Raw genomic sequence first — 13,429 nt, 5'->3', positions numbered from 1 at the left:
TTATCAAATTTTCTAATACCAGAAAGAACCCTGAGAGCAGTTCAGGGAAAACTAAACGTTACCTACAAAGGAGAACCAAGACTGAGCTCTGTTTTCTTAGCAGAAAACATGCAGACAAGAAGTCAATGGGGTAACACAGAACTATGAAAGAAGAAATTTGCCAACCACAAATCATATACCCAGCAAAGCTGTCCTGCAAATATGATGGTGAAATTAGGATGTTTCCTGATAAACAGAAATTGAAGGAATTCGCCCTCATGGCCCAATTTCAGCCAAGAAATAGGTGTATGGGGGGTGGTGGTGGCGGCAATAACACTAGTAAGATAATGCTCACCATGGAATGGTCAATCATTCAAAATCAAAAGGACAACATCTACCTAAGGACAAAGTTGAGAAAGGATGGGTAGGTGGGTGGAATGGAAATAAGACCCACAGGGAGGAGTAGGATAACTGTTATTGCATGGAGGAGATTGCAGTCATTGAGATGAAGCAAAGTGTATGATTTGTTGAATGTAAAACTGATGATCTTGTCCATAAACCTTCACTCAGTTCACAATAAAAAATTTAAAAAACAAAACAGAAAATTTTTGTGATTTTGAACCTGTATCTGTTATATTGTTGTTGTGTGACATCAAGTCAATTCTAACTCATAATGACCCTGTATAGGGTTTCCAGAAGTGTTGGTGGGTTTAAACTACTAACCTTGTGCTTACCAGTCCAGTTCTTATCCTGTAGTGCTACACTAGACCTCTTACCTAGTATCCATATAAAAACTTACCAATCTGTAGGTTGTTTTTTTACTTTATTGATAAATTACATTGATAAGCAAAAGTATTGTATTCTTATGAGGTCTCATTTATCTGTTAAGTCTTTTGCTGCTGGAGCTTTTGTTGTCACACATGAAAATTCTAGGTGAAAAACTAGGTCCTGTGTTTTCTTCTAAGAACTTTATGGTTTTAATGTTTAAGTTTAGGTCCTTGATCCATTTTGAATAGGTTTTTATGTATGGTGTGAAACATAGATCCTGATTCATTCTTCTGCATGTGGAAATCCTATTTTCCCTGTACCATTTATTGAAGACACTCTTCCTTCCCTATTGCATGGACTTAGTAAGTACCTTTGTTGAAAATCAGTTGACCATAGATGTCGTTTCTGACTCATGGCGATTCCATGTGTGCATTGTAGAATTGCTCTGTTGGGTTTTCTTGACTTTATTCTTTGTAGAAGCCGATCACCAGTTCCTTCTTTTATGGCACCCCAGCCAGAGTGGGTTCGAGCTGCTAAGTAGGTTAGTAGTTGAGAACACACTGACTACTCATTTAGTACCTCACAAATTACAACTTGACAGTTTTAATTATTGTGGCTTTATATTCTTTGAAATCAAGACACGTGAGTCCTGCCTTATTCTTCTTCAAGATTTCATCAGCTATTCAGGGTCCCTTACCCTGCCATATAAAACTAATGATTACCTTTTCCTATTTCTGCAAAGAAGGTCATTGGAATTTTGAAGCGCCTTGCGTTGAATTTATAGATTGCTTTGAGTGATATTAGCATGTTAGCTATATTTAGCCTCCTAATTTGTGACTATGGAATGTCTTTCTATTTGTTTAGACCTTTAATTTATTTCAGTAATGTTTTATAGTATTTTTACTACAGGTTTTTACTTGTGTGGTTAAAAGTATTCCTAGGTATATTATTTAAGGAGCCCTGCTGCTGCTGTGGGTTAGGCATTGGGCTGCTAATTATAAGGCACTTCAAACCCACTAGCCGATCCTCAGGAGAAAGATGAGGCTGTCTGCTTCCATAAAGATTTATAGTCCCAGAAACCCTGCATAGGGGTTGTGGTGAGTTTGAATTGACTCATTGACAGTGTGCCTTAATGTTTCCTTTATTTCCTGTTCTGCTTGCTTATTGTTGATGACTGAGTTTTGTGTGTTGACCTTGTTCCCTGCTACTTTGTGGAATTCAATTTATTAGTTCCTATAGCTTTCTGTAAGGAGTTCTGGTAGCGTAGTAGTTACGAATAGGGCTGCTGACTTCAGGTCGGCAGTTTGAAACTACCAGCTGTTCCGTGGAAGAATGAGGAGGCTTTCTGCTGCTATGAAGATTTGCAGCCTCAGAAACCCTATGCAGGGTTACTATGAGTTGGAACCAACTCCACGGCACTTAACAACAACAACAACAACATAGCTTTCTGTGGGTTAATGAATGTGCTGGACTACAAAAGTCTGTTTGAACTTCAAGGTCGGTGGTTCAAGCTAACCAGAAGCTCTTAGGAAATTCTGTACAGGGTCATTATGGGTCGGAACTGACTCGATGGCATTTAACAACTATAGCAATAGCTTTCTTATGTCATCTTTGGCATTTTCTATGTAAAACATCATGTCAGCTGTGAAAAGGGATAGTTTTACTTTCTCCTTCCTGATTTGGAAACTTTTATTTATTTATTCTAGCCTAATTAATTGCTCTGACTAGGGCTTCCAGAATGATTATAGCAAGTGATGAGAGTGGGCATTTTGTCTTGTTCCTTATCTTAATATCTGCCCATTAGTTTTAAATCCAATCTTGTAATAAGTAGGTACTCACACATCTTTAGCACTACGCTCTGGTAGCGTAAGCACTACGCTCTGGTAGCGTAGTGGTTACGAATCGGGCTGCGAACCGCACGGTCAGCAGTTCAAAATTACTAGCTGTTCCGTGGGAGAAAGATTAGGCTTTCTGCTCCTGTAAAGATTTACAGCCTCGGAAACCCTGTACAGGGTTGCTATGAGTCGGAACGGACTCCACGGCACATAACCACTACCTCCACCACACATCTTTAGCACTAGCTGAAAAATATCAACTTTAAATCCCTAGGAAGGTGGTGGTGTTTTTATTACTTTAGGATACTGCTGATAATTAATATAAAGGAATAATAATATCAGTGTATCCACTTAATTGGATTTATCCCCCAGGTTAATGAAGTAGGTAAAGGCACTTGCTAGTAACATAGTGGTATAATTCCTGTATCAGTGTGCTGTAAGGTAGAAATTTGTCTGTCCTAATAGTTTGAAGTTATTTATGAACGTGGTTTGAGTTACTCTTTTTTCCTCCCTCTGTAGCCCCCTTCCTGTGTCATCCCAATCTGTGGATACGCTATGGTGCCGTGGGATTTATTACAGTGGTAGCCCATCAAATAAGCACCGCTGATGTCTACTGCAAACTGATGCCTTACCTTGACCCATATATTACCCAGCCAATAATACAGGTACACGTTTCAACTTGGAAGCTATCATGCCTCCAAACAGTGTCCTTTAAGAAATGTTTAGAAGTCTCTTTTTTCTTTAAAATTTTTAAAGATTTAAATTGGGCTATATCGTTTTCTGATATATTTCAAGCTGGTTAATGTTAATGGACCAAGTGCCTTTGAAAGTGAGAAAAGTTCATGAGAATGTTTTGCTATACATCTTGTTATACATAATATAGTACATCGTTCACACTTTATTTTCTTTTGTGTACTATTCTAAAGTATCTGCTGTTAAAGTTAGTGTGATCTATCACAATTTATATTAATGGACCCCTGCTTTCATTGTAGAAAGTATAACTGCTTTCAGCCAAAGTTAGCATTTATAGTAAATTAGAAAAGCCTTTTTAAAATGTTTGTTTTTTTGGACCAGCTGACTCTGGTTTAAATTTTTTTTTTAATCTATTGAACACTTCCTCCTCCCACCTCCTAGCAGTTGAACACTTGATGATAAACCTGGTCGTTGATTTATATAAGGCAAAAATTATGTATCCAACTTGAAAATATATTTACACTTTTCATCCAGATAGAAAGTCAGCTATCAAAATAGATATTTAGATTGAATGGAATGTTGAGTTATGATTCTGGCTGTTAAAACATCCTGAAAATGTCCTATTTTTACTAAAGCTCTATTTTCCATTTGGAAACCCACATGCTTCTGTGGTATTCTCCTTTTATATCTTAGTATGTTCTCCCTGTCATTAGGAAAAACAGCCTGGGTACCTTCTGGAAACTAGGAATCTTTGGGTGTGCCATTACCCTTTACTTTTCTCTTTAGATTCATTTGTTTCTAGGGCTCATTATTCTTTATTTCATAGATTTTGTAAAAAAAAAACAAAACAAAACATTTTTTTTAATTCCAAGAATAATTTATGTGCTCATGAAAGATGGATAAAGGTGGATAATATCACCAGGGATGTTTTTTCAACTTTCTTAGAAATAAGGTCTAAATGTGCTTACTACTTTAAACAGTTGATTTTCTTTTTTTTAAATCATTGTTTTGTATTTTGAAAGGCCATGATCAGGAACTGAGGGGCTAATTGTACATTTGCTTCATAAGTCTTACTTCTCTACAGTTTGAATTAGAAAAAAGATACTCTTTTATTTTGGAAGGTTTTGTATTTATCAAAAAGATACAGGACTCCAGTGGCCAACTGAGCAGATTTTCAGACATACCTAAAGAAAGTCCTTTTAGTTACTGCTAGCATATAGGTAGTGAGGTTGGCCCAGGATCGGGCAGTGTTTTGTTCTGCTGTGTATAAGGTCACTATGAGTCAGTACCGACTCGATGGCACCTAACAACAACCAAGTGTTCATTCATTTTACTATGTGTGCATTGACAATATATTAAAACGCATGAGCGCACTAACAAAAAATTGGGAATTGTAAGAGAAAGGATTGTCTGAAGTCCTTAAAACCCTATTCAGGATTGCTGTGAGTTGGAAACCACTTTGATGGCAGTGGATATGAGTAGAGTCATGCTTTTAGAAGTAGTGAAATCTGCTGGGGAAACTTGACTGAGGGAAGACTGACTAGTGGTTATTGAGCATGTTTTCTGGATCAGTATCTGTTGGCTGTTTGACCTATGAACTGCTGGTACTTTTGATATCTGGTAAGTGTCATCTGCCATTTTGGGATCGAGAAAAGGCTATTTTTTTTTTCCATTTTTTAAAAATTTGTAGCCTGGGTATTATTGGCTTTCTGGTATGGTAGTTATAGATGTGTGTACTCTGCTACCAGTGAAATGTAAAAAATAACTTAGCCTCCTTCAAATTCAAGTATTCTTGTTTCTTCTAAACAAAATTAGAGGTGTTGATATCTCCATTTTCTTGGCCATAAATACTCTGTTAACTTTACATAGCTTATATTTACTATATTTGACAGTAACTTTTTTTTTGCATCGTTAGCTGATTGTTTTTATTTTTCTAACATAGATTGAAAGAAAACTCGTTCTACTCAGTGTTCTAAAAGAGCCAGTAAGTCGTTCTATATTTGATTATGCTTTGAGGTCTAAAGATATTGCTAGCTTGTTCAGACATCTTCATATGCGTCAGAAGAAACGCAACGGGTCTATTCCTGACTGCCTCCCACCAGAAGATCCTGCCATAGCACAGCTTCTGAAGAAACTACTCTCTCAGGTGTGTCACCTTTCTGAAATCTTACATTTAAATATAAATCTCATACAAATACTTAAGTACCCATGTTAGCTATTAAATCCGTTTTTGTTTGATAATAAATTGTGCAATGACATGTGCGTAAATAAATGTGGCAGATAGCCATTCACTTTAGAATCCGGGAGATAGTAAGCTGATGAAGAACCGTTGGGTTGAGCTAACTAAGAAATCATGGAGGCCTCATAAACTTCTTTTGTGATTGCTAGCTGTATAAATGAAGGAAAGGCAATAGATACAACCTTAGCTTTAAGTAATAGATTCTTGACTCAGTGCAGTATTTCACCAAAAATGTAATGAGATTGTATTAGAAGAAATATTGCAGAACACAGATGCCATAAAAAGAGCCATGGATCATTTTCATGCAGTATTTATAGAGTGCTCACTACATGTAGACGGCTGAAATAACTGGGATTTAGAATGCATATTAGGTTGAATAAGCCAACAGTTTAATACCATATCTTAAAAGCCTATAAATTTGGAAGAATTAACAAGTATTGTTAGAACTGGGAGGTAATCTGTGTATTATACTTGGCATTGGTAAATTCTCTTTAGAAAGATAAAGTGTAGATTCAGTATCCTGTTTCAAGAGGGATGTGTGAGTCAAAAGAAGAGAAGTCAGTAGGAATAAATATGGCTAGAAATAAAGTTTCAGAATAAATGCTCCCTGAGCCATAAGGCAAAATGCTGAGGCATGCTTTTAATGACTGTCTTTAATTCTGCAAATGGTTTTTGTAAACAAAAGACTTTGCAGTTCTATCTTTAATGAGAAAATGCTTTCAGTTGCAGACAAAATTTTGTTGGTTTCGGATGTAAGTCCTTTCATGTATATGCGTGTCACCGAAGATTCAGTGCTGTGCTGCCCCATTGTTGGTTGTAGGATTGACCACTGGGACAGCATCCCGTGGAAGGCTGGTTGATAACCATTGGCTACCATATTTGAGTGGAACAGTGCTATTTTGAAGTCCTGTTGTAACATTATGTAAATTTGCCTTTACTTTAAAATAGTTGAATGAACCCCTCCTCTCAAGAAATTCTTTATAGTCACCTTCACTTGCTACACATGCAGCTTTTAAATCGTTGAAAAGCCTTCAGCCTTTTCTTATACTAAAGACTAAGAACCGTATGCCATTGTTCCAACCTATAAATTCTTAAGGACATTCAGTTAAGAATTGATCTGGTACCTAACCTGGGAGATGTCTGCATTTAAAATTTATTTTCTGTTTGTAGGGAAAATTTTTATATTGACCTTGTTTACTCCAGTCTGTCAAATTTATTCATTGCAATTGTATATTTCTTTTCAGCTTACACGTCCCCAGTAATATCATGTGCAAATAGTAACCGTTTTACTGATTTTTGCCCCAATCTGAATACCTTTGTTTTCCTTGACTTCTCTATCTTCAGTATAGTCTGAAATAGAATTGATAATACTGAGCATTCTTGTGTTGTTTCTCATGAGGGAAAACTTTCAGTATTACACTATTTTGTGTGATGTTTATATCAGTTTGAGGAAATCCCTTACAGTCTTGGCTTGCTTAGTGTATTATTATTAAAGAATGCTAAAGTTTTAGGAAATGCTTTTTCTTCCTCTGTTGAGCTCATTTTATAATTTTTCTCTTCTGTTAATGTGGATTCATTTTCATATATTAAACCAACATTTTATTCCTTTTTTAAAAAAAAATAAATATAACATCGTCATTTACTTTCATTTTCATATTTTTAAAAATTTTTAGTTTGCTGACACTATTGACTATTTTTGAGCTTAGATTTATGATGAACTTGTCCTGTAAGTTTCATCTTTCTTAGAATATCCTTGTCATGTTTTTTGTTTGTTTTGTGGTTGTGGTTTATTTCTGTTTTAGTTATCTGCTGCTGCTGTAACAGAAATACCACAAGGGGATGGCTTTAACAAACAGAAATTTATTCTCTCCCACTTTAGAAGCTGAAAGTCTGTCCTACGGGAAGACATTCTTTCTCACCTGGCTGTGGGGAAAGGTTCTTGTTTCCTTTTATCATCTGTAGGCTTGATATTCCTTGGGAATCTCCATGTTTGTTGGAAGAAATCTTCCTTCAGGTCTAAGAGTTTTTCAGTGCAAGAACCCCAGGCCCAAGGAGCATACTCCACTCTGGACTCTTGTTTCTTGGTGATAATAGGTCCCTCCCATCTCTGCTCCCTTCTTTCTTCTTTTATCTCTTGTAAGATAAAAGCTGTTGCAGGCCATGCTCCAGGGACACTCCTCTAACATCAGATGAGATTAGGTGCTGCAGCCCACTGTGATCCTCTTACTGGTTTATCACATAAGATCACATCATAGGGAATGTGATCACACAGCTGCTACAATGCATCATTACAAAACTGCCAGTCCATTGAGAAGCAGGACCTAGACAAGTTGCCTTATATTTTTTGAGGATACAGTTCAATCCATGATAATTCCTGACATCTGCTTTCTGTTGAGATGTAAATCACATAACATAAAATTTACTTTTTTTAAAAAAAAATTCAGTTCTTAAAGTATGCAGTTCAGTGTTTTTTAGTATATTCACAAAGTTGTTCAACCATTGGTGGTGGTGGTGGTTATGTGCCTTGGAGTTGGTTCTGACTCACAGCAACCCTCTACAGGGTTTCCGAGGCTGTAAATCTTTACAGGAGCAGAAAGCCTCATTTTTCTCCCATGGAACCGCTGGTAGTTTTGACCTGCTGAGTGTGAGATTAGCAGCCCAATTCATAATCACTACGCTACCAGAGCTCCTTGTACAACCATTACCACGATCTAATTCCAAAACATTTTCATGATTCCAAAAAGAAACATGGTACCCATTATCAGTCATTTCGTATTTGCCCCTTAGCTCCAGGCAGCATTAATCTTTCTATCTTTCTGGTTTTGCCTGTTGTAGACATTTCTGGCTTTTTTTTACTCAGCATAATGTTTTCGGGGTTCATCCATGTTTTAGCATGTATTCATTTCTTTCTATGGCACTTACATTGGCCCTTTTTTTGTGTGGAATAAAACATATAATCACAAAAGAATAGAATTTTTACTATTACTGTAAAATTATCTAAGTGAATTTTAAGAGGAGAAGTGAAATGAAAGAATCTCAGGTTAATGTTGAGAAAAAATTCAGTCAAGGAGCTCTTAGATTGTTGTATTTTAATGCAATTTGATTATAGTGTTTCTTCGGGTTCTGATTTCCTAGGGTTTGGCTGTAGTATATTATGCCTGTGAGTTGTAAATACTGCTTTAAACTCTAGTGAGATACTTGATTTAGGCCTTAAGGAAATTACCATTTTGGTAAATCAATGCTTTTTTGTTTTTTTCTGTATTTGCATAATAAAAACAATATAAGAGGATTCTTTGACAAGAAATTAAGCAGAAAATCTAGAACTGTGCCATTTAACAGAATATTTTAGTTGCATATTGAATGAATTATTACATTAATTATTTACCATTTGTTTTCTTTCATTACAAGGTTTTAAGTGCCTTAGGTGGATTGACTCATTAAAATTTCACTATAACCTTATAAGATGTTGTTAAGTGCCCTCGAGTCGGTTCTGACCCATAGGAACCCTGTATAGGGTTTCCAAGGAGCAGCTGGTGAGCTTGAACCACTGACATTGTGGTTCAAATGACTTTGCAGACCAGTGCATTAACCCACAGCGCCACACCAGAAGTTCTAAATATTTGTCAAGAACTTTCTTAAAGACAATGAGTGACCACTATTTTAAGAAACGTCAGTTGTTAAGTGCTGTCAAGTCATTTCAGATTCATAGCAACCCTATATAGGGTTTGCAAGGAATGACAGGTTAGCTTGAATTGCTGACCTTGTGGTTCAAACCAACTTTGCAGTCCAGGTCATTAACTCACAGCTGGTAATTATCTTCATTTTATAGATGAATAGATGGAGGCATGGAAAAATCAGGTAACTTGTCCAAGTCACACAGATAATAAGCAGTGGAGCTGGGATGTGAATCTACGAGTCGTATCTCCATTTCAAAATGGGTACTTCAAAAATGAATTAGGAAGAAAGACAAGTTAAGATATAAATTAATCATTGTGATGCAAAGTGGAGGGCACCCTCAAGAGAGAAAGGGTTTTGGGAGGTCAGAGGAGTAAGATATTATTCTGTATTGATACTGTTTTTTTCTTTGTTTCCTTCTTTTCACCATTCTGACTCTTAACAGTTTTAAATTGAATAATTTGGCCCTCCCAGTTGCCAGTCTTTCTGAGGCCTTTTATTATTTCTTGTGAAAAGATCCTAAAGCATCTGGTTTGATTTGATTTTAGGGAATGACTGAGGAAGAGGAAGATAAACTTCTGGCACTGAAAGACTTCATGATGAAATCTAACAAAGCAAAGGCCAACATAGTGGACCAGAGCCATCTTCACGACAGCAGTCAGAAGGGTGTCATTGACCTGGCTGCCTCGGGCATGACTGGGAGACAAGTTGATCTTGTTAAAACCAAGCAGGAACCAGATGACAAGCGGGGTTAGTATAAGTGTGCTTGTGTGTGTGCTAACTTCTTCTAACTATTCAATAGGGCCGGTTTTGGTGCATTAATACAGTTCAAAGTTCCTTTTCACTTCAAATACAATGACTCCATTACTTAGCTGAGAGAATTTGGTAGAAAAAGTGGTGGTGGTTGTTATTGTTGTTTGGTACCATTGAGTCAGATCTGAGTCATAGCCACCCTATGTGCAACAGAATGAGACACTACCGGTCCTGTGCCATCCTCACAGTTGTTGCTATATTTGAGCCCATTGTTGAAGCCACCATGTCGGTCTGTCTCATTGAGGGGATCTTCCTCTTTTTCACTTTCCCTCTGCTTTGTTGTTGTTAAGTGCCGTCAAGTTGATTCCGACCCATAGCGACCCTGTATAGGGTTTCCAAGGAGTAGCTGGTGAGCTTGAACTGCCGACCTTGAAGTTCCAACAGGCTTTACAGTCTGGCGCATTAACCCATAGCACCACACCAGGACTCCTTCCCTCTGCTTTACCAACATGATATCTTTCTCCAGGGACTGGTCCCTCTTGATACCATGTCTAAAGTATATGAAATGAACTCTCCCGTCACATTTCTAACAAGCATTTGTTGTGTACTTCTTCCAAGAAAGATACATTTCTTCTTCTGGCAGTTCATGTCATATTTAGCATTCTTCTCCGTTCATAGCCACTGTCTAGCTTCTGCATATACATGAAATGATTGAAAATACCATTGCTTGGTCAGGTGACCTTAATCCTCAAAGTGGCTTCTTTGCTTCTTAACACTTTGTCTTTGCAGCACATTTACCCAGTGTGCTTCATCATTTGATTTCAGGAAAACTAGGGAAGCTAATGGTTAAGAGATTAAATAACTTGCCTGAATGCCAGCCAGTATGTATATGTCAGAACCAGCAATTAAACCAGGCCCAACTCCTGTTAATACAATCGTGTTACCTCTGTGGAGGTGTGTGATGGAAGATGAAGTTTGTTTTGGTACTTTAGACACCAACCCAAAACCTAAGTAGAAAAATACTCAGTGAATTAAAAAATAAATAATTATATACACACATACAAACACGTGTATTAACATTGAAGTGCAAAAGGGTTAGAGAACAAAGAAGCTTAAATATGTGAAGAGTTGTCCATATTTGGAACTGTCTGCTTTTGTGACATTGATAATAATTGTGTGAAGTTTTTATGATCTTGTGGGTTCTTCTTTTAATCCTTTTTGCAGATGTACTCACTTACAAATACATGCCTTCAAAATTGCCTCTGTTACGGTTTTGAATGAATTATATGAGTAGTAAAATAACCTCCGAAAAGCCTTGTGATAAAGTATTTGCAACTTAATTATTAATGGTTTATACCATACTATATAAAGCACTTAAGTATTTTTAAGCACTCGTATGTATTCATAAGTGCAAACACTCCAAAAGGAAAATGGGTAAAGGATTTGAATAGGCAACTTGTTATTGGTGTTGTTAAATGCTGTCAGGTCAATTCTGGCTCATAGTGACCCTGTATAGGGTTTCCAAGGAGCAGCTGCTGGGCTTGTGTTTTGCAGTCCAATGCTTATATTACAGTGCCACACCAGGGTTCCAGGCAAAGGTAAATCATTAAATAAATGCAAGCTAGAGCAATGTGATGCCAGTTTTTGCTTATGAAATTAATAAAGGTTGATGTTGCCTGATAGAACATTGCAGGATAATGCATTGGACCGCAGGGTTGGTTTAAACTGCAGTATTGGTGGTTCAAACTCACCAGCTGCTCCTCGGAAACCTTTACAGGGTTGGCTGTGAGTTGGGACTAATTCAGTGGCACTTAACAACAACAACAAGGTATGGTTAAAATGACATTTTCTTACACTGCGATGAGAATATAAATTGAACATATTCTTTTATTAGAAGTCAGTTTGGCATTGTTGTTGTTATGTGCCATGGAGTCGGTTCCAACTCATAGCAACCCTGTACAGGGTTTCCGAGGCTGTAAATCTTTACGGGAGCAGAAAACCTCATCTTTCTCTTGCAGAACAGCTGGTAGTTTCAAATTGCTCACCTTGCGGTTCGCAGCCCGATTAGTAACCACTACGCTGTCATTACTCTTTAATTTACCATGATCACTTTTGGCAATTTTTGCTAAGAAACACTGATAGGCATGTGAAGAAATGCGTCCAAGAATGTGCCCAATGGTTTAAGAAAAAAAAGAAAAGGGGGGGGTGGGGGTGGGGGAGCAGGGATAACCAAAATATCCATTAGTAGTGGAATGATTAATTTAACAGTGTATTTAAGAGAGAGAAAAAGCAAGTGGTAAAACTGTATGCTTTCTGTTTTTGCAAGTATAAAGCTATATAGTTTTTAAAGTTAAAAAATTTAAGGGACTATGTATGTATGTATGTAATTATGCTAAAATTTTGTGGTATTAATGCTTTTTGTAATTGGGCAAGGGTTAAAACCAGGTTTTGAATCAGTTCATTCAGGTTTGACACCCTGCTGTACAAATCAATTGGGGATCTTGTTAAAGAGTAGATTTTCGTTCAGTGTATATGGGATAGAACTTAAAATTTCTCAGCAGGGGCCAACCCTAAGTAAAATCGGTATAAAACCCTGTGGTGAGTTGAGATGTAAGTGTAAATAAGTTAGACATCCTATGGGAGAAATATGAAGGGAAGTCAATTGCTGTCCCTTCAGCACCAAAAAAAGGGAAGAGGTACCAGTAAAAGCACATACTGGTTTTAGAGGCCACCTTCAGGTTAACTAGTTTGAATATATTTTCATAGGTAGAAAGCCTGTCAAGCAAGACTCAAATGTGAATGAAGAATGGAAAAGCATGTTTGGGTCACTGGAGCCACCGAACATCCCACAGACCCTACCGAAAGGCAGTGACCAGGAGGTTATTCAGACTGGGAAACCATCTCGTTCCGAGTCTTCCGCTGGCATTTGTGCCCCTTTGTCAACCTCTCCACAGGTACGGTGGCCTGAGGAGTACTCCTCCTTAGATCTTTGAATTCCATTCTGTTGTTTTGGATGTCTGAAGGGTGTGCACAGTACTGGAAAAAGTCAACTTGGTTCCTTGTCCTTAGAAAGGCCACATTTCTAGATAAGACAGGTTGTTTTTAATTTTATAGCCAAGAGAGAATCTAGTTATTGAAATCAGCCAAAGGGTCTCATTTTAGAACACTCATGAATGAAGTGAAGTGATCTGTAATTGTGGGCTGGAGACGTTATTATGGACTGCTTATAATCAGGCTGCAGTGAGCCTATGTATTTCTTTGCAATGCCTTATTTTGAAAGCATCATTCTTGTATCTATGTCCCTATAGTCTCCCTGCTGTTCATGATTGTTACTTCAATAATTTTTTCATGCTTTTCTAGAAATCCCTGATTGTATATAGAAAATTTCACTACCATATCCACATGGTCTAGAAAAGAGCTCAGTATTTAAAATATATATCTGTAAAATGTTGTGAATGAGCTTCACTTTCTAGAACTGCTTATCTTT

The 13,429-nt window shown here is 37.2% G+C and overlaps 1 protein-coding gene across 1 annotated transcript in view; it reads left to right on the top strand.

Annotated features, from left to right (window-relative positions):
- Positions 1-13,429, top strand: part of PIK3R4 (phosphoinositide-3-kinase, regulatory subunit 4) — an 89,117-nt gene that overhangs the window by 42,056 nt on the left and 33,632 nt on the right. Inside the window, exons 7-10 of the mRNA XM_006846635.1 lie at positions 3,102-3,247; positions 5,218-5,421; positions 9,738-9,939; positions 12,709-12,896. Of these exons, the coding sequence (XP_006846698.1) occupies positions 3,102-3,247; positions 5,218-5,421; positions 9,738-9,939; positions 12,709-12,896 (740 nt within the window). The remainder of the gene's footprint in view (positions 1-3,101; positions 3,248-5,217; positions 5,422-9,737; positions 9,940-12,708; positions 12,897-13,429) is intronic.

The sequence above is a fragment of the Chrysochloris asiatica genome, unplaced genomic scaffold, assembly GCF_000296735.1.
Source record: "Chrysochloris asiatica unplaced genomic scaffold, ChrAsi1.0 scaffold00028, whole genome shotgun sequence".
NCBI classification, from domain to species: domain Eukaryota; kingdom Metazoa; phylum Chordata; class Mammalia; order Afrosoricida; family Chrysochloridae; genus Chrysochloris; species Chrysochloris asiatica.
Note: the sequence above shows the minus strand (reverse complement) of the source record. Positions and strands in the feature narration are given on the sequence as shown.